At 51.4% G+C, this 18318-nt stretch overlaps 1 protein-coding gene across 1 annotated transcript in view; it reads left to right on the top strand.

Moving 5' to 3' along the window:
- Positions 1 to 18318, top strand: part of DCLK3 (doublecortin like kinase 3) — a 52901-nt gene that overhangs the window by 11947 nt on the left and 22636 nt on the right. Inside the window, exon 2 of the mRNA XM_058729351.1 lies at positions 11002 to 12836. Within this exon, the coding sequence (XP_058585334.1) occupies positions 11002 to 12836 (1835 nt within the window). The remainder of the gene's footprint in view (positions 1 to 11001; positions 12837 to 18318) is intronic.

The following is an 18318-nucleotide window of genomic DNA, read 5'->3' as shown; positions in this document are numbered from 1 at the left end:
GGCTCTGAAGGCAACAGCCTTCACCAAAACATTTATAAATGATGCTCTCAAAAGACCTGGATGCAGCATTTGGGCTCTTTGAGGGAACCGTACGCATTTCTGCCCTCTGAGGTTGGCTTCTTAGCAGAGGAGCTGGCTTGCCTTGCTGCTGCTGTCACCAGTGTGGTTTAAGCACGATGTACTGAGTGCTTTCCATAGGCAGGTGACCTTACACCTGTCATCTCGTTGCAGTCTTTACCGCCATCCTGGGAGGGTGGCCGGTGGTGGCCATGCAGGTTCCCGTGGTGATGAGGACCACCAGGCACTCTGCCAGCAGGGCTGAAAATGAGGTCCCTCTTGGCTCTAGCACTCGGGGTGGGTGCCGGGGCCCCCTTTATGGTGCCTGTTGGATGCCTGTTGCAATCAGGTTCTTGGCACGGTGACTTTGGTACTTTTAGATTAGAGGATAACCAAACCCAGGTTGAATTCCCTAACGGCAGAAAAGCGTGTACCTTGATCTGCTTCCCTCTTCTTTGTTTGGAATCCTAACACACTTTGGGGAGTTGTGTTTTCAGATCAGCCTGTCTACAGGGATGTCAGGGAACAGCTCTCTTGTTTATTGCCTGCTGCAGGAACACCGTGTGACTTTATTTTGCCCAGTTGGGATGCCGGCTGTGTCAACAGGGCACAGCTAAACCGAGGCTGCTTTGCTTAGGGACCGACGCGTGTTGCTGAGTTGGTGTCCTGCTCTGTTTCCTCTGGTTGGTCCCGTGAGCTTTGTTTTATTCCATGGTTACGAATGGCAACCTGATTTTGTCTCAAGCCATCGATTGTTCTAGTTCTTACTTGCAGGCTGTGTGGCCTTGGACCCACTGCTTACCCCTTCTTGTCTACCCTTACATCTAAAAATTGAGGCTCCTGGCCTTTCAGTTCTAACATACAAAGATTCTCACTCACACAGCCTTTGCTGCCACACATCCTTAGGATCCCCTTTGCATCCTTCTTAGAATGAATCCAAGGCCAAATGCATCCAAAGGATGCATTTTTCAACATAAGCAATTTCTGAGGAGTTTTACCAGTAAGCCCAATCAATCACATAATGGCCATGTCCTGAATATTTATGGCAAGTTATTCCTCTGGGTGGTGTACCTGAACCTCAGATAATAGCACCATGGAGCTACTCGAGTTATTTATTTCTTCCTGAGGAAACTTGGGCAAGATGTATCTTTCATGGAATCCATCCATTTTATTAAGTTGTCTTATGTGTTGGCATAGGATAATTCACAGTATTCCCTTATCGTTATTTTATAGAAGCAGCCCCAGTATTTTTCGAACACCGTATATCGCCGCTCCTGAATAAGAATGAAAACTATAAATTTTTCGGAAATGTTTCCTCTTAAGTTGCTTTACGTGCTTGCTATTTAATTACATGTTGTACGTGGTGGTTGTCTCATCAAGAGGCCAAACCCCTTTAAAAAGGGCTTTCTAAAGAATCCACAGGCTCCCTGCCTCCCTTGCGCTGTCTAGTAATGCTTAGTGGAGGTATCCCCTGGCCCCTCCGATAAGCAGCTGATACATGAGGGGTGAGAGTCTGTGGGGCCAGGCGCTTTCAGGCGGTGGGTCAAATATTCCAGCGGTCTTTAGATCAATCTGAGATCCATCCAGACCTAAGCACGAAGGCGTAGACACGAGGTAGCTATGCTCAGTCTCTCTAGAAAAAAAGAACACAGCCTTTGCTTTTAGAATGATTTCGACAGCCTCCCCTATAGGGACGGACCGAGGTGCAGCTCTAGCTAGCCTGTGTGTTTCCGTGTTATTAGGACACAGGCCAGTGGAGACCGGTGGTCCAGGGAAGGCCTTCGGGAGTGACAACCAGCCAGAAAAAGGCTGACCAGAAAAAGGAGGTCTTCCTGGCCTTGAGTCGGCTGGAGACTATACTTCCCTTCCAAATGAACACACCCAAAGAGGCTCCCTGAAAGGCACCGAGAAGAGCGAAATTCAGCCCCAGTCAGGTTTATGGAACTGCAGCAGACAATCGGGATTAAAAATCCAGGTCATGGAACGCAACAGCCCAGCCTGGGGGCCGTGTCCTGTTGGAATTTTACTGAGCGAGAGGCGACGCCCCAGGGACGGGCTCGTGGGTGAGTTGGGGCGTGTCGGGAGGAAACATTAAACCCAGGGGTGAGACAGAAAGACAGGCTGTCCCCAGGGGAAGCTCGTGTCAAAGTAAACCAGCATTGGATGTTGCCGAGAAGGGCGACGTGAGCGACAGGGTGGCATCGGGCAAGGCTCAGCAAACGTTGGTACACAGAGCCGAAGGGGAAGAGAGGAGCATAAAAGCTTCACGTGAGGCAACAATGGGAAAGCGGGAGGAGAAGGGCTCGTCTGGGGGAAGAGGTGTTGGAGTGAGATGGCCATTCTTGCGGCCACTGGAATGTCTGAGGCCTCACGAGCCCTGGGAGCAAACGAGGCCGTGTTTAATATTAATGCCCGGCTTGGAGGCCCGGTGGCCCCACCTGCTTACACAGGACCTCAGCCAGCGTCCTCGGAGTCCCCAGGACAGGATGTCACTGTCCTCAGGTACCAGGTGGCTCCTGTTCTTTCCCCAGTGGTTGAGTCACTCCTCACTCCCCCGCCCCTGCTGTCAGTGTGTCCCCGAGGCCCCACATTGTCCTCTGTGCTGTGCTGGGGAAGGCTGGGCGGCTGCCTTTGAACCTTGTCACCTGGGTCCCAGAGCCCCACACGGGCTTAACTGACGAATGGAGAAAGAAGATGTGGTTTGTGTATACAATGGAATACTACCTGGCAACGAGAAAGAGTGAAATCCGGCCATTTGTAGCAACGTGGATGGAACTGGAGGGTGTTACGCCAAGTGACATAAGTCAGGCAGAGAAAGACAGATACCCTATGTTTTCACTCATCCGTGGATCCTGAGAAACTTAACAGAAGACCAGGGCGGGAGGGGAAGGGGGAAAAAAGTTACAGAGAGGGAGGGAGGCAAACCATAAGAGACTCTTAACTACTGAGAACAAACTGAGGGTTGATGGGACGTGGGGGAGGGGGGAAAGTGGGTGGGTGGTGGGTGTTGAGGAGGGCACCTGTTGGGATGAGCACTGGGTGTTGCATGGAAATCAATCTGACAATAAGTTATATATGTATATATATATATATATATATATATATGAAGACACATAGCTTCTTTAGTGTCCTTTGTTAACCCTGTGCTCCAAGGATTGGGAGGGCAGGGCAGGGGCAGATGCCATTCCACTGTCTCTTTTGTCATTGTCTCTTATCCTGCTGCTTCCTCCGGGGGTCTGATGCCTGTGCATGAAATGCCTCCTTCTTCCCCCTACATTCCCCTCCTTGCTTGCCCGTTTGTCAGCCGGCACATGTGGATTGCAGGGGAATAAACCCGCCACTGGGCGAGGGCCAACCCTGGATCCCACTTTGGCTTGGGTTGGGTCACGCTGCCGTGCCTTCGGGGTTGGTCAAATGGGGATGCACTAGTCCGAGGACCTCGTAATCTCTCCCGTCGTGGTCTGCATAGTTTGGTTCCACTAGCCACCTCGGAGAGGCAAGAGATGGTCTATAGCGGTGCTTCTTAAGATTCAGCACGCGTCAGACCCCCCTGAGGGTGTTGTTAAGATGCGGAATCGGATCCGGTGGGTCTGGGGTGAGGCCTGCGATCCTGCACTTCCAACAAGCTGTGCGGGGGGGGGGGGGGGGGGTGCTGTGCCGCGGGCCCCCCTGGGTCTTCAAAGTGGTCACCGCCTCCTTCATTTCTGTTTGCTGTGCTTAACGGAAAACCCTGGCTAGGAAATCCTGACCGGACTTTTTGTTTCACTGCACGGGTGATGTCATGTTTTAATCACCTATCATCTTCCTACTCGCATTATGAAAATAAGGGTACTGTTAGTTGTAATACTACTTTAAGGAGTTGGTGTGTGGACCCACTTAGAAATTGCCAATAGGTGACTGGCATTCCCAGAAGGATACTCTGGAACTCGTCTCTGTATCCTTGTGTCTCACGGTGGGGTCCATGTGCCAGCAAGATGGGCATCGCCTGGGCCCTTGTCGGAGAGGCAGAATCTCAGGAGCTATCCTCGACCTTGACTGGCTGACTTAGGACCTGCACGTGAACGCAGTCCCCAGGTGGTGTCTGTGCCCTCATATGAGAGATGTGAGAACACAGCGCATCGGCAGCGGGAGCTGCTGGCTTCGCCACTTTAGCGGGACGCCCAAAGGAGGCACGTCAGTGACAGTGGGGAGAAGTCCATCCCTTGGTCATTGGTCCTCTTCGTCACGGGGTGTCCCGGGGGACGTCTGGGGAGAGAGGAACACAGGCTTTCTGGCTTGCATGGAGCGTGAAGGTTCTTCAGACAAAATACAGGCAGCAGAGGAGGAAGGGAGGTGCGATGTGACGGTGAGACGGGTAGGTGTGCAGGATGAGAGCAGGGTGCTGGGAAAAGCAAGGGCGGGAGGAGGAGTGTTATTGAGGGGGTTTGGGATGAGCTTCGAAAGCGAGCAGATACGGAAGCTTGACTTTCAAATCCCTTTCTAACTCGCTGCGACTCCAAAGTAGCTGCGATGGTAAAGTTCCAGAAATGTACTGTCTCACGGTTCTGGGGGCCAGATGTCTGAAATCAGATGCTGGTGTGCCGGTTCCTTCTGAGGGCCGGTGTCGGCCCCTCTCCTTGGCTTGTAGGTGACCATCTCCATGTTCACGTGGCATTCTCCCTGCGTGATTGTCTGTGTCCAAATTTCACCTCCTTGTAAGGACACCAGTCATGTTGGATTACAGCCTACCCCAGGGACTTCCCTTGAACTTGACTGCCTCTGTGAAAATCCTGTCTCAGAATAATGTCACTTTCTGAGAGCCTGGGGGTGGGGAGTTTGTATGAATTTAAGGGTGGGGGAGGGGGACACAATTCCACCCATAACGAGGTTATATAGGCAACTGTTAGTTTGCCTGGTCGGTATCCATTGCATTTTCTTCTTTTTTATTGATTTTTTGTTGTTGTTAATTAAGTATAATTGGCACACGATGTTACATTAGTTTCAGGTGTACATCATAGTGTTTTGACAAATCTGTACGTTATGCTGCGCTCACCACGAGTATAGCTGCCATCTGTCACCGTACATCGCTATGGCAATATCATCGACTATATCCCCCGTGCTGTACCTTTCACGTCTGTGACTTATTCATTCCGTAACCGGAAGCCTGAACCTCCCACTCCCCCTCCCCCGTTTTGCCCCTCCCCCCAGTCCCTCCCGTCTGGCAGCCATCAGTTTGGCCTCTGCGTGTGTGAGTCTGATTCTGCTCTCTGTTTAGCAAACTCCATCTTTAAATCAGTGAGCAGCTTAGGAAGCAAATATCAGGCATCTGTCAGGCGGGCTATTACAAGGACTGGCAAATATCCTTCAGTCAGAGACCAAACAGGGTTCCTGTGCCAAGAAGCTGGGAGGCACGTAGGGAAATTGGCATGAGTAGGTCAGCGGATTAAAAGACAACCCAGAACAGGGGCACCTCTGAGATGAGAGCTGGAAAGGTCTTTTCAATTACTCCGTTCCTGGTGTCTCAGTTGACGTCCTGTTGGTAATAAAGATTAGGTAGCGACAGCATTAATTAGAGATTGAAGGATCATCAGCAGTGACAGCCAATAAATGGCACGGCACGTTCGTCGTATTACCTTACCATTATTAACGTCTCCAGCTTTGATCGATACAGACTTTGGCCAGGCTGGCAAGTTAGGAAACTGTAGCACTTTTGAGGCTTACTGACTGGAGGCTGCATTCCAATTTTTTATTCGTTTAGAAAACCCTCCTTGGGATGTTTGCATAATCAAACGTAAGTTCACAAATGTTTCTCCTGCCTCATAATCTGCATATGAGCAAAATGAGTTTGTTCCCAAACAGCCCCTGGAAAAAGCCCAGGACAAATGATTACTCAGTGGAAAGGAAACTGAATCCAGCCGGTCCGTCTTCAACTTCTACAAAAGGATGGAAGTGAACAGCCTTGCAGCACTGCAGCCTTGGGGCCACACGTGATCAGTCTGGTGAAACCACCCAGAAATACGAGGTCGATAAAAGGGAACACATTTCAGGGGAAGCGTCTCTGCTAGGAATGGGGACTGTGTGCCCCTAGATGCGTTCGCTTTTATTTTCCCATCAGTTTTTGGTGTTGCATTGCGTGTCCCCAGATGCTTTGAAACACCGATTTCCGTTTCTTTCAGCACTCCTATTTCGTCAATGCTTAAAAAGTGATTATGGATTACTTATGCCTGACGGCAATTTGGATGCGATTCTCCCATTTCTTTTTCTTGATGGGTCATTGTAGCCTTCTAGGAACCAAGGTGAGAATTCCAAAGTTAATGCTGACCTCAGACACAGTTTTTCTTTGTTAGACATACCGGTTATGATTTAAAAATGAGTAGGAAAAGGTACATTCGTTTTGTTCTGATTAAAAAAGACAAGTAAAAGATTAATTTTAGCAGTGAGCGCAGCATAACGTACAGATTTGTCAAAACACTATGATGTACACCTGAAACTAATGTAACATCGTGTGCCAATTATACTTAATTAACAACAGCAAAAAATCAATAAAAAAGAAGAAAGTGCAATGGATACTAACCAGGCAAACTAACAGTTGCCTATATAACCTCGTTATGGGTGGAATTGTGTCCCCCTCCCCCACCCTTAAATTCATACAAATATATATATATATATATATTTTTTTTAATCTTGGTACCGCCCAAAGTGTTATTAAATGATCACACAGGAAACTGGATTAACGTGATGTCCAGTCATTTTGGTAGCCTTGTCTGTATGATAAGGTGTAGGGCTGACCCTTGTAGAATCAGGTTATGAATCGTGGCAGCCGATAGGAGACAGGATTGTCAGGGGCCAAACCCACTGGAGGCAATGACAGCAAACTGTCTATGCAGTTGCCGCGTTTACTGGCTGATACCAGTCGGAGAACCTAGGATCAGTGAGCAGGAAGTTGGCTTATCCTCCCAGAATTGCTGTATGCTTCAGTTTGCTGGAGTGTTTCTCTTAGTATCCTATCCCTCCTGTCTCCTATCCAGACAAATTCACCCACTGAGTCACATTTAGCATCGTGTTCTCTTTGCTCTTAAGATCTACGTGGATTTGGGGGAAAGCCAGGGTTACAAGACCTTGTTTTCTTTTGGAGAGGGAAGAAAACAAACACACGCTGAGCGCCTTCAACACGACCGAGGTATCGTGGTTGGCAGATGTGGAGACTGGGGCTCAGAGAGATGCTATAGCTCTGCGAAGGTCGCATGGCAAGTAAGAGCCTGCTAGAACCAGGATTTCAATGAGGTCTCTGACCCTGTGTCCAGTGTTCTTTGCACGCCTCTGGAACGAAGCTGTCACAAACTCTGCAGAGATGTACTGCTGTCCCCTACCTGTATCAGTCCCTCTTTATAAATGCTGCATTGGCAGATTTCCTTGAAGTAAAGTGGATGTCTGTGATCGTGTCTTCTTTTGCCTTTCCAGTCTCTTTAGGAGGCCTGGGGTGTGATGTCTGCCAGAGCTGAAAGGAGCAACACTCCGTTGTCTACAAGGAGAGCCGGCAGACTGAGACTCGGGGCTTGTGTTGGATGTGAGGGCTGGGAACCGACTCCCCAGATCCGCAGTACCGGCTGGGGGGCGGGGGTGCTGGGGGGATTTACACAGTCTATGGTGTCTCTGTCTTTAGGGGGCTTGATTTCAGTCGAGAGGGAGAGTATTTACACCTGTGAAGATGAACTAACAAGTAGCCGAGACGTGCCGCAGAGGAGACCGGATATGGGGCAGCCAAGCGCCGGTATTGGGTCTCGAGCATCCCTGCCAAGTGTTGCTTTAAGGAACGAACCGAGCTTCAGAGGAGGGAGTGGACTGTGAAAGTGAGGTCAGGGAAGGTTTGGTGGTAGCCGTGGGTCCCAGGTCTTCTGACATGGTGAGGTTTCGGTGGCTGTGAGGACCGAGGGTGGTGTGGGGCTGGGATGGGCGGAGGCCACCGCGTTATGGAGGGCCTTACCTATCCAGGGGAGGGGTTTGGGTTTGGCCCTCCGGGAAGATAATAAGGAGCCACCGTAGGTTCTTGAGCAGAGGAGTGACTCGGAGAAAGCAGTGTTTGTTCTGCTGTGTGTGGGGGTTTAGATTGGCCCTGGGGAGAGACCCTGCACATATTTGTGTCTGGGGTATATGAAGCAAAAGCAGTGTATTGTCAAATCAAGGCCAATTGATGTCGCTGTAGGAACCTAGAAAAACAGGGCTATGAGAGCATCCTTTTCTGCGTCCGTTTCCGGGAAGCTCCAAGCGTGGTGACCGAGGACTGGGCCTTAGGGTGTTTACTTTTTACTCTCTGTACTTTCTTTAACTGCTTGTGGTTGACGTGGGGACAGGGTAGGGGTTATTATCCTAGATCGTTGCAGGTGAAGCCACATGACATTTCCGCTTCTTTGCCGGTCAAGATGGAAGTACTGGCAATCTCACAGGTTCCATTTTAGTCAATTCTGTAAATTGTTGGAGATAAGCAGACACAGCCTGGTCTTCGGCTTTCTGCTGGGATGGATGGGGGGTGGGTACCAGGAAACTGCTGCTTATGCTTAGCCTAAATGGACCACTGTGCCATGCTCTCGGGAGGTGAGGCTGTTGCTGGAGGCTGAACCCAGGGCCCCAAGGTCGGGCTATGTTGTTCCTCTCCCTAATGCTTGCTCCCCGTGCTTAAAGACCAGGCCTTCACAGTCTGCTGATGTTATCCTCTCACCCTTAAAGAAGAAAACTTTGCTCTGGACTAAGGATTTTTAAAAGGGGGCTTGTGGAAGAGAGGATAAAAATATTTACACTTGGAGGCTGTGTTTTCTTAGCACCCCAGTTTGCTCCTCTAGCCACCAGGAATCAGGGCTGGTTCTGAGGTAAGGTCTGCTGAATCTGGCTGGGCATAGCCATCCCAGAGAGCATGCCCACCCCCCCCACTCCGACTCTGGGTACCACAGGGCCATACCCAAACTCCATAGTTTCACTGGGACCTTGAAGCCCCAGCTCCCATCACGACATACCTGCCTGTCATCCTTGGTCACCATTCAGTGTGTCAGCCCTATCAGCGTCTGTCCCGTTCCATGAGTACTCTTGTAGGGTTCCCTGACATCCCATCTGGACCCTTCTCTGGGACCCTCCTGAACCCCCTTCTGTGCTAAACTCTTCCCACATCCCTAATGTATTCACCAAATGCTTCCCGTGTTCTTCCCTGAAAGCCTCTCTCCTTTCCCTTCCCTGGAATAGAGAACTCTTTTCCATTTAGTTAGCGTGCCGAATGTGTATAGCAGGTCCTTCTCTTTGAGAAGGTCGTCTTCCTTGGCATCCTTCCTTAATGTTCCCCATGAGGAAATACAGACTAGCATTGCTTCTGTAGATCTCTCTAAACTCTCTCAGACAACAATGGAGGCAGATGACAGAGATTATGAGAAGAAATGGTATACCAGATGTCCGCAGTCTCACTGTAAATGTGAGCGCTAAACTTATAAATGCATGACATGTGAGAAGATCAGTCGGTACCAGCCACTGCTTGTCATCTAATTTGACACCTGTGTCTAGATGGAAATCATCTCAGAACAGATTGTACGTTGTAATTGAAAAACAAAAGGCATTCCGTGTAAATATGTTGGGCCAAATTGCGCATCTTGGCACAACTGGGGTTCCGGCTACAACTCAAATGCACGTAGAAAGGATTATCTTTAACTTCTTTTTATTATTTATTTATTTATTTTCATTTATTTTTTTACATTTTTTTATTTTTGAGAGATGGAGAGAGATAGAGCGTGAGCAGGGGAGGGGCAGAGAGAGAGGGAGACACAGAATCCGAAGCAGGCTCCAGGCTCTGAGCCATCAGCACAGAGCCCGACGCGGGGCTCGAACCCACAAACCGTGAGATCATGACCTGAGCCGAAGTCGGACGCTTAACCGACTGAGCCACCCAGGTGCCCCAAGAATGAGCGTATTTTCACTATTAAAGCTTTCCCTTTTTCTGAGAGGAAAAGCCATTTGAAGAAGAAAGTTTCTGTACCTACACCGAACTTGTTTCCACCTTCTTTTCTTTTCCGCCCCCTCCCCCCCCCCCCCCCCCCCCCCCCCCCGGTGTAAGAGAATCTCAATCACAGCTTTAAGAAATACCCGCCCTGTCGTGCTGGTCCATGAGTTCTTGTGATGCCAAGTGGATTCTGCCTTCCCAGTGTAATATATTACTACCAAAATGATAATACCATACAAAAGAGATATTGAGACTCTAAGGACAGTTTTAATCACTGACAATTACTGTGCCCTCCCTGTGTGCCAAACACCCCTTTAAGTGAACCGCAATCATTTTCCCATTTGCCCCTCATAAAAACCCTTTGCATCCCCATGTCCTCGCTGAAAAGACAGAAGCATGAGTGATTTGCCCACATTCACACAAGTAGTCAGTGGCTGTGCCAGGGTTCAAATACAGGTCTGTCTCAGAGTCAGTGGTCATCACCCCTTCAGGTACCACCTCACCTCCAGTGAGTTGAAAGTCAAGCTGAGAAAACTCTTCCTGGCAAAGAGGTGGGGGAAAGTTGGGTTCTTTCCAGCTCCGGAACGTTCTGACTTGTTGGCGTTTCCTGGGTGGCAAACCCTGGACCTTTGATCTCCGTTGTGTATCGTGGAGAGTCGGCTCACTTCAGGGGGGCAGAGGCTGCGTTTCCAGGGTCAGGCCTAGCCTACTGAGAACTCTCCACGTGTGGCCCATTCTGGGGGTTCCTGGGAGGCACAGAGGAGTGACCCAGGCCCGAGGCTGACTCAGTTCGGCGTTCCTCGTCTCTTACAGGGGAGACTGGGGATAAGGTCCCAAGTGCACAGGCTTCCATCGTTTCAAACAGACCCTCCACGATCACACGTACAGACCACAATAGAACCCGTGACCTTCAGTAAAGTTTTGGCGAAGGCCAGTGGGCCCCTTGAACCCATCACGACTGACACAGTGTTGTCATTTTCCTCTTGCAGGACGCGGAAACCTGTGTGACCATTCTCTAAAATCTTTAAGCTCCAGAATCACGGTGCGGAAGCTGCAAGGCACGTGGCTGCCTGCGGGCCGCGGGAACCCGGAGAAACCACTCCTGGGGCCGCGGGGCTCCGTCGCGCCCGTGCTCGGCCCACAGAATGGCCTCCACCCCGTCCACGCCGAGAGCAGCCCGCTGAAGCCCAGGGTGGTGACCGTGGTGAAGCTGGGCGGGCACCCGCTCCGGAAGGTCACCCTGCTCCTCAACAGACGGTCGGTGCAGAGCTTTGAGCAGCTCTTGGCGGACATCTCCGAGGCCTTGGGCTTTCCCAGATGGAAGAACGATCGCGTGAGGAAGCTCTTTAACCTCAAGGGCAAGGAGATCAGGAGCGTCTCCGATTTCTTCAGGGAAGGGGATGCTTTCATAGCCATGGGCAAAGAACCGTTAACCCTGAAGAACATTCAGGTAGCCATAGAAGAACTCTACCCCAGCAAAGCCCGGGCCCTGACCCTGACCCAGCACAGCCGGGCCCCTTCTCCGAGGCTGCGAAGCAGGCTCTATAGCAGGGCTCTGGGAGGGGGTCACCACTGTGGGGAGAGCGACGCGGCCAAGGGCCGCGGGGAGGCTGGCGCGTCCAAGGCGGCCCCCGGACATCGGGGCCAGGCCCCCGTGGAGCCAGCGCCGGAGGACAGGGCGAGGCCCCAGAAGAAGTGGGTCGGGGGCAAGCGGGAGCCCGAGCCCGCCGGCGGGCCGCCCAGGGAAGCCGCTCTGGACGGACCTGCCAGCGGCGAGAAGCACCTGGGCGTGGAGATCGAAAGGACCTCGGGTGAGATCATCCGGTGTGAGAAGTGCAGGCGGGAGAGGGAGCTCCAGCAGGGCCTGCAGAGGGAGAGGCTGTCCCTGGGGACCAGCGAGCTGGACTTGGGGAAGAGCCACAGGTACGAGGCGGCGGCCGAGAAGCTGGTGAGGACCAGGAGCTGCCGGCGGTCGCCCGAGGCCCACCCTGCAGCCGGGGAGGAAGGGGGCAGGGCCGAGAGCCACAGGAGCAGCCCCAGGAACCCCACCCAGGAGCCCAGGAAGCCCGGCAGACACCCAGACAAGAAGGAGGACAGAGACCCCGAAGGTCAGGAGGGGCACGCTCAGGCCGCGGCCAAGGCCAGGAGGGAGCCGGGGGACGCGCCGCCGGTCAGAGAGGAGGGGCTGCGGGACGCGAGGAGGGAGGCCAGGAGCGCCTGCGGGAGCAGGCAGGGCGGCTGGCCGCGGAGGGAGCAGCCAGTGGACCCGGAGGCGCGGCCCGGGCCCCGCGGGGGCGAGCCGGACGCGCACCGGGAGCAGCAGACCTGTGCGGCCGCGTCAGGGCCCAGGAAGCCGGCCGCCCGCGGGGACCGGGAGCCCAGGGGCGGCCGGAAGCGGCGGCCCGCGGGCCTCCTGGCGGCCGACGTGCACAAGTTCTACGAGGCGGGCCGCGTGCTCGGGGACGGCAACTTCGCCGTGGTCAAGGAGTGCCGGCACCGCGAGACGCGGCAGGCCTACGCCATGAAGATCATCGACAAGTCCAAGCTCAGGGGCAAGGAGGACATGGTGGACAGCGAGATCCTGATCATCCAGAGCCTCTCCCACCCCAACATCGTGAAGCTGCACGAGGTGTACGAGACCGACGCGGAGATCTACCTGATCATGGAGTACGTGCAGGGCGGGGACCTCTTCGACGCCATCATCGAGAGCGTGAAGTTCGCCGAGCGCGACGCTGCGCTCATGCTCATGGACTTGTGCAGGGCGCTTGTGCACCTGCACGACAAGAGCATCGTCCACCGGGACCTCAAGCCCGAAAACCTGCTGGTAAGCCCTGACTGCCTGGCGGTCGGCAAGTACGCCTCCTAGCGGTTCTCCCCCGCATCCTGGGACGTGGCCCTCGTGCTGCCTTAGCATTCTCGTTCCAGTATTTAAAAGCCCGGTCGTCGGTCACAGGCTGCTGAGATGCGTTGGGGTTGATGATGATTGAAAAAGAAACCTTCCAGTTTAGATAAAATGGGACATGCTTTCTCATTCCTGGGAGAAAAATGCTTTCACCTTGACAGTGACCAGGCGGACTTAATTTCTCGGGCATTTGCGCATCGCCTGGTCTGGGGTGGGGGGGTATCTACCGGGCGGCAGCTTCCCCCAAGGGCTTTGCATCGCCCTCCCACCGGAATGCCCCCTGGCCCTTTGGAAGGTAACAGCTTGTCAAGGGTATTCAAAAGGCTCAGCGCTGCGGGGGGGCCCCTGTGTGAGGTGGATGTAAGAGGCTGGCCCTGGAGTCAGATAACCCGAGTTTGAATCCTGGCTTTCTGAGTTGCTTGCCGGAGGATAAGTCTTTCACCTCTCCGGGCCTTTGCTTCCTCATTTATGAAAGAGAAATAGCAATAGTACTTGTCTGGCAGGGTTGGAGGAAGACGGGGCACAGGAAAGAGAAGAGCAGGCCCTGATGGCTGGGAGCTGGCCTCGCACGCTCAGCTCGGCCGTGGTGTTCTCCTGGTTCACGTAAATAGGCTCCCAAAACACCACCGTCAGATAAAGATGGGTTAAGACAAAAGCAAGAACCCTTTATCATCGTGTCCAAATGCACATAAAACCAAGATTGCCCAAACCACAAGTAAGGCCCCCGTCAGCTAGTAGGAGGGGCTGCCTCATTTCATTCCTCCCTTCTCCTTGGTAAGAATTACTAAGACACCGAATTGTAGAACGACCCTCCCTTCCTGACAGTGTCCCATTCAGAGCAGAATCCTGCTTTCTCGACCCCTCCCCCAAGTCACCTAACAAGCCAAATCCTAAGGTAAGTCCTTTGAACACCCTCTTATTTGGATGCCTGGCTCCCCGTGGTGTGCATTCTCTCTTGTAGCAGCGAGTTAGTAAATGCAGTGTTCCTGAATGGCATGCGTGTTCCCGGTGGTCTCTGTTAGGACAGCATGCTTTCACACGGTCACCCCCTGGGACCCTTATCCTACTTCGTTCGTAGCCCTGGTCACCCCCTGATACATCCCTTATTTATTCTTCTGTTTTCTTTCTCCTCTTACTGGAAAGCTCATTCTAGGCCAGCGGGAGCTTTGTTTTATTCAGACTTTACCCCCAAACCCAGAACAGTTCTGTCACATGGTGGACCTTCTTTAAATCTTAGTTAGATGAATGAGTGAACTCGGACCATAGCATGCTGCCCGCACAACAGCGAGCATTCCATCAGCGGTGCGACTGTCGTGCTTTAGAAATGACTCGGATGTTAAGGTGGATGTCAGGAGCAGGCATCCAAAGCCACACTGCTGCAGATAGAGCAGTTGGGAATGGGGAACACGATTTCGATGAGCCACGTTACTTTTTCTTTCTGGCAGCACGTGAGCTTGCTTTCTTTCATTTCGTGGCCGTAGACCCAGCCCGGGAACATGCTGCCACGGGGCATTCATCTGTCTGTAAACTGCTCCCACACGCAACAGAAATACCGAGTGAATCCAGCCAATTAGCTGGCGAAATGAGGTCTGTGTTGACCACCCAGTCAAGCAACCTTGGTTTTGCCTGAATTTAAGAGAACTGAAGAAGCAGTCTGGTCGCCTGAGAGATCTGCATTACTATCCGATGGCTCCCTTTGAAGAAATTTCCCTTCTGCGTTAGGGAAGTGTTCTTCTCCTCTCTTCACTTGCTTCCTGACTGTTTCTTTTGTCTTCTGGGTCTGAGCCCTGGTGTTCTCCGTGTGTGGTGTGCCGTGCGCTGTTTATAATGGACGCTTTGGAATGAGCCTCTGATGTTTTACTGAATTGTCTAAGCAGAAGAGATTCTGCTTAGAGGCCCGGGTGGGTCCCCCTGAACTGAGCATTTTGGGCATATGCCTACTAAAGCATTCTAACGCTGATACAAGTTCTTGAATATGTGGACTGACATAATTTATCCTATAGGATTGTTTTCTTTTGGGGTCAGTCATCTAAGCTCGCGTTTTCTCAACAAGGTCCCAGAACCATGTGCTGAACCAGCTCATCTCTTGAGCCACAGAGGCTCTTACTTGTGTCAAGGGACTTACTTGTCAGCAGTTTTTACTTTTTTTAATTTTTTGTTTGTTTATTTTTGAGAGCGAGTGAGTGGGGGAGGGGCAGAGAGAGAGGGAGAGGCAGAGGATCCCAAGCAGACTCCGTACCGTCAGCGCAGAGCCAGATGCGGGGGCTCGAAGTCACGAACTGCGAGATCGTGACCTGAGCCGAAACCAAGAGTGAGACGCTCAACCCACTGAGTCACCCAGATGCCCCTACTTGTTGGCAATTTTTAAAATGGAGAAAACAGCGGTTTAGATTTCGGGGAGAAGTTTTTCCTTGAGGAATTAGAAGACGTGCAAGGAATGTTCCGCATGGACAGGCTAACTGCCTCTGAGAAGTCGTTTGGCAACGCTTCATGGGTTTAAATGTCAGTACAGGTGTGTTTTTAGTGCCCTTAAGGGCAGTGAAGTGTGTGTGTGTGTGTGTGTGTGTGTGTGTTCTGAGAGGCACATTTTTCAGTCTCAGTACATGACTTATTTATTGGTGTGGATTGTAACTTGTATTTAGACCCTTCTCTCTTTTCTGATTTCAAAGAAAGCCCACTTCTTTTTTTTAAATGTTTTTTAAATGTCTATTTATTTATTTATTTTTAATTTTTTTTTAACGTTTATTTATTTTTGAGACAGGGAGAGACAGCATGAACGGGGGAGGGTCAGAGAGAGAGGGAGACACAGAATCCGAAACAGGCTCCAGGCTCTGAGCTGTCAGCACAGAGCCTGACGCGGGACTTGAACTCATGGACCGTGAGATCATGACCTGAGCCGAAGTCAGATGCTTAACCGACTGAGCCACCCAGGCGCCCCTAATGTCTATTTATTTTTGAGAGAGAGAGAGAGAGAGACAGAGCATGAGCCAGGGAGGGGCAGAGAGAGAGAGGGAGACACAGAATCCTAAGCAGGCTCCAGGCTCCCAGCTGTCAGCACAGAGCCCAGCGCACGGCCTGAACCCATCAACCATGAGATCTTGACCTGAGCTGAAGTTGGACGCTTAACCTGTGAGCCACCCAGGTGCCCCCCTCCCTTTTTTCTTCTTCTTCTTTTTTTTTTAATAAAACCTTTTGTGTGTGTGTGTGCGTGTGGTCGTATGGCTCCTCAGAAACTGCAAGAAGATACATATCTGAGCCATCTTTTGTGAAATAGTTTAATATCTTTTCTGTCCTGCAGTTTGTCAGGTTGCATTTATCTGAAAATGAACAGGTCTGTCGCATTTCTAGGCCATATTGGTTCTGTTTCTGGGTGAGTCAAGTTCAACGTGTTGTTATGTCAGAAGTCTAAATGGTCTCTGATGCCAGTGTTTATTGGCTTTTCAGACAGAGCTCTGGATAGTGCTGGATCTGACAGTGGACTTGCGGTCTGGGTTTAGAAGGTCGTCCTCTCTAAATTTGCTGGTACGATAAACACGCCCCAAACTTGCCTGGTCTTCTAAGATCTACTCTTCCTGAATATGACCAGGCTGGCCACTGTTCATCAATTAATGTTCTTCAGGTGCCCTTCATTTAGTGTTTTGCACTTGTACGGAGCCTTGGGTTATCAAGGTGATTCTTTCTTTGTCCTTCAGCGGATGGCTACAGTCTGAGTTAAGACCTGACTTTGCCAAACTTAGTTCTAACGTGAAAGCACTTTCCTAACTTCGGATTCCATGAGTGATTATAACTGTTGCTTCTTTTAGAGACTTTCTGAATGTGCCCAGAGCTCCTTAGGACTATAGCAAGCTTCTCATGTTATTTTAATCAACAGAAATATTTGTGTCTAATAATTCGGCCCCAGGGTACAATTTTAGGCCCGTATTACTGCGTTTATCCGTCTCTCCCGACCACGTGTCCTGATAAGACGCCTCTTCCCCTTGGGTTATCTCGACTCCTGAGATCTTGCAGGAGAAGTTTTAATTATGAGAATTTCCAGCTTGCAGAAATGTTAATTGCTTCTTCTGCCAGTGTGTGTTCCCTTGGTGGGGTTGGAATGTGCTGTGTGGTGTTGACTGGGCCCTGGGAGGAGGGGAGGGGGCACACAGGAGCCAGAGAGGTGAGGAGGACTGGAGCAGCCCACACAGCCTAGGGGGTGGCTACTGTTGGCCACTTACGGCCAACAACTGAGACACCTTGGCGAAGAAAGCTGAGGGTGTGGCGGGGGGGGGGGGACACACTGAGGGGATGTCAGATGTGAGCACAGGCCATTTGAGGTCATCTGTCCCACAGAAGGGCAGGGTTTGGCTTTGGAAACGGGCTGAAAGGCAGGGGGTAGGCGGCAGGCACTGTCGCCCTGAAGTGTTTGAAGCAGAGGCCCTCGGAGTCCAGGGGAAATGGTGTGGGGACAGGTCCCAGCTCATCAAGGATAAAGGTTGTGCTCTTTCTGGCCTCTCGTGGGTTCTGGGAAGGGAACAGACTTTTCTAGATTTTCTGAATGTGGCTAGGACAGGTCAGAGACAGACGTCCCCAAGGGTGGTAAGGAAGATATGGAAGGTTAAAAATAATGGCTCAGAGCCCGGAGCCTGCTTCCGATTCTGTGTCTCCCTCCCTCTCTGCTCCTGCCCCACTCACACTCTGTCTCTCTCTCAAAAATAAACAAACATTAAAAAAACGGGCAAACGCACACCTTGCCCATTTTCCCTCGGAAATAACCCTGTCCAGTCACTTTGTGTGCTCTAGTTCTCTAAGTTCTTTTTCCCACTTCTGCTTTGATGCGCAAGAAGGACTCAGCGATTAGTGCTCTGCTAGCAGTTACGGTGCGCAGTTCTCCCTCGCCAGCAACACGACTTCTCTGTCCCAGCTCCAGTTTCCGTCTCCTTTCCCCGTGGCATCTGAGACGGGTGTCCAGGTCCTCTCCTTCATGGTCCAGGCATTCACACGTGCATTTATACACCCGTTGCATTAATTAAAAATTGGAGGACTAGGAAGCGTATCTTGTTAAGGTACACTTAGCACCATCAAGAAATGGGGATTTCAGCAATCACACCAAGTCACTAAAGCAAAAGCACAGTGATACAAGCCTTTAGGCCATTGGCCAGTATTGATCACATCGGTGAGAAGACGGGTTTATAAGAGCTCCAACTCATCTCAAGAACCCCAGGGTGAATTCCACAGGAGACATCAAGAGTTACGACTTCAGGTTTGTATCCATGAGAGTGGTTCTCGGCCTCCATGTGAACAGTTTCCAGGAAAATAAAAAGTGTCCATACAGTGAACCCACATATGTGACTTGACCACAGAGCTGAAAGTTTCAGGAGATTTAAGTCGTCACAATTCTAGATACCGGGTCATTTTGATAACCGCG

This window comes from Neofelis nebulosa, chromosome 5, assembly GCF_028018385.1.
Source record: "Neofelis nebulosa isolate mNeoNeb1 chromosome 5, mNeoNeb1.pri, whole genome shotgun sequence".
Lineage (NCBI taxonomy): Eukaryota > Metazoa > Chordata > Mammalia > Carnivora > Felidae > Neofelis > Neofelis nebulosa.
This window is presented reverse-complemented; position numbering and strand designations above follow the sequence as displayed.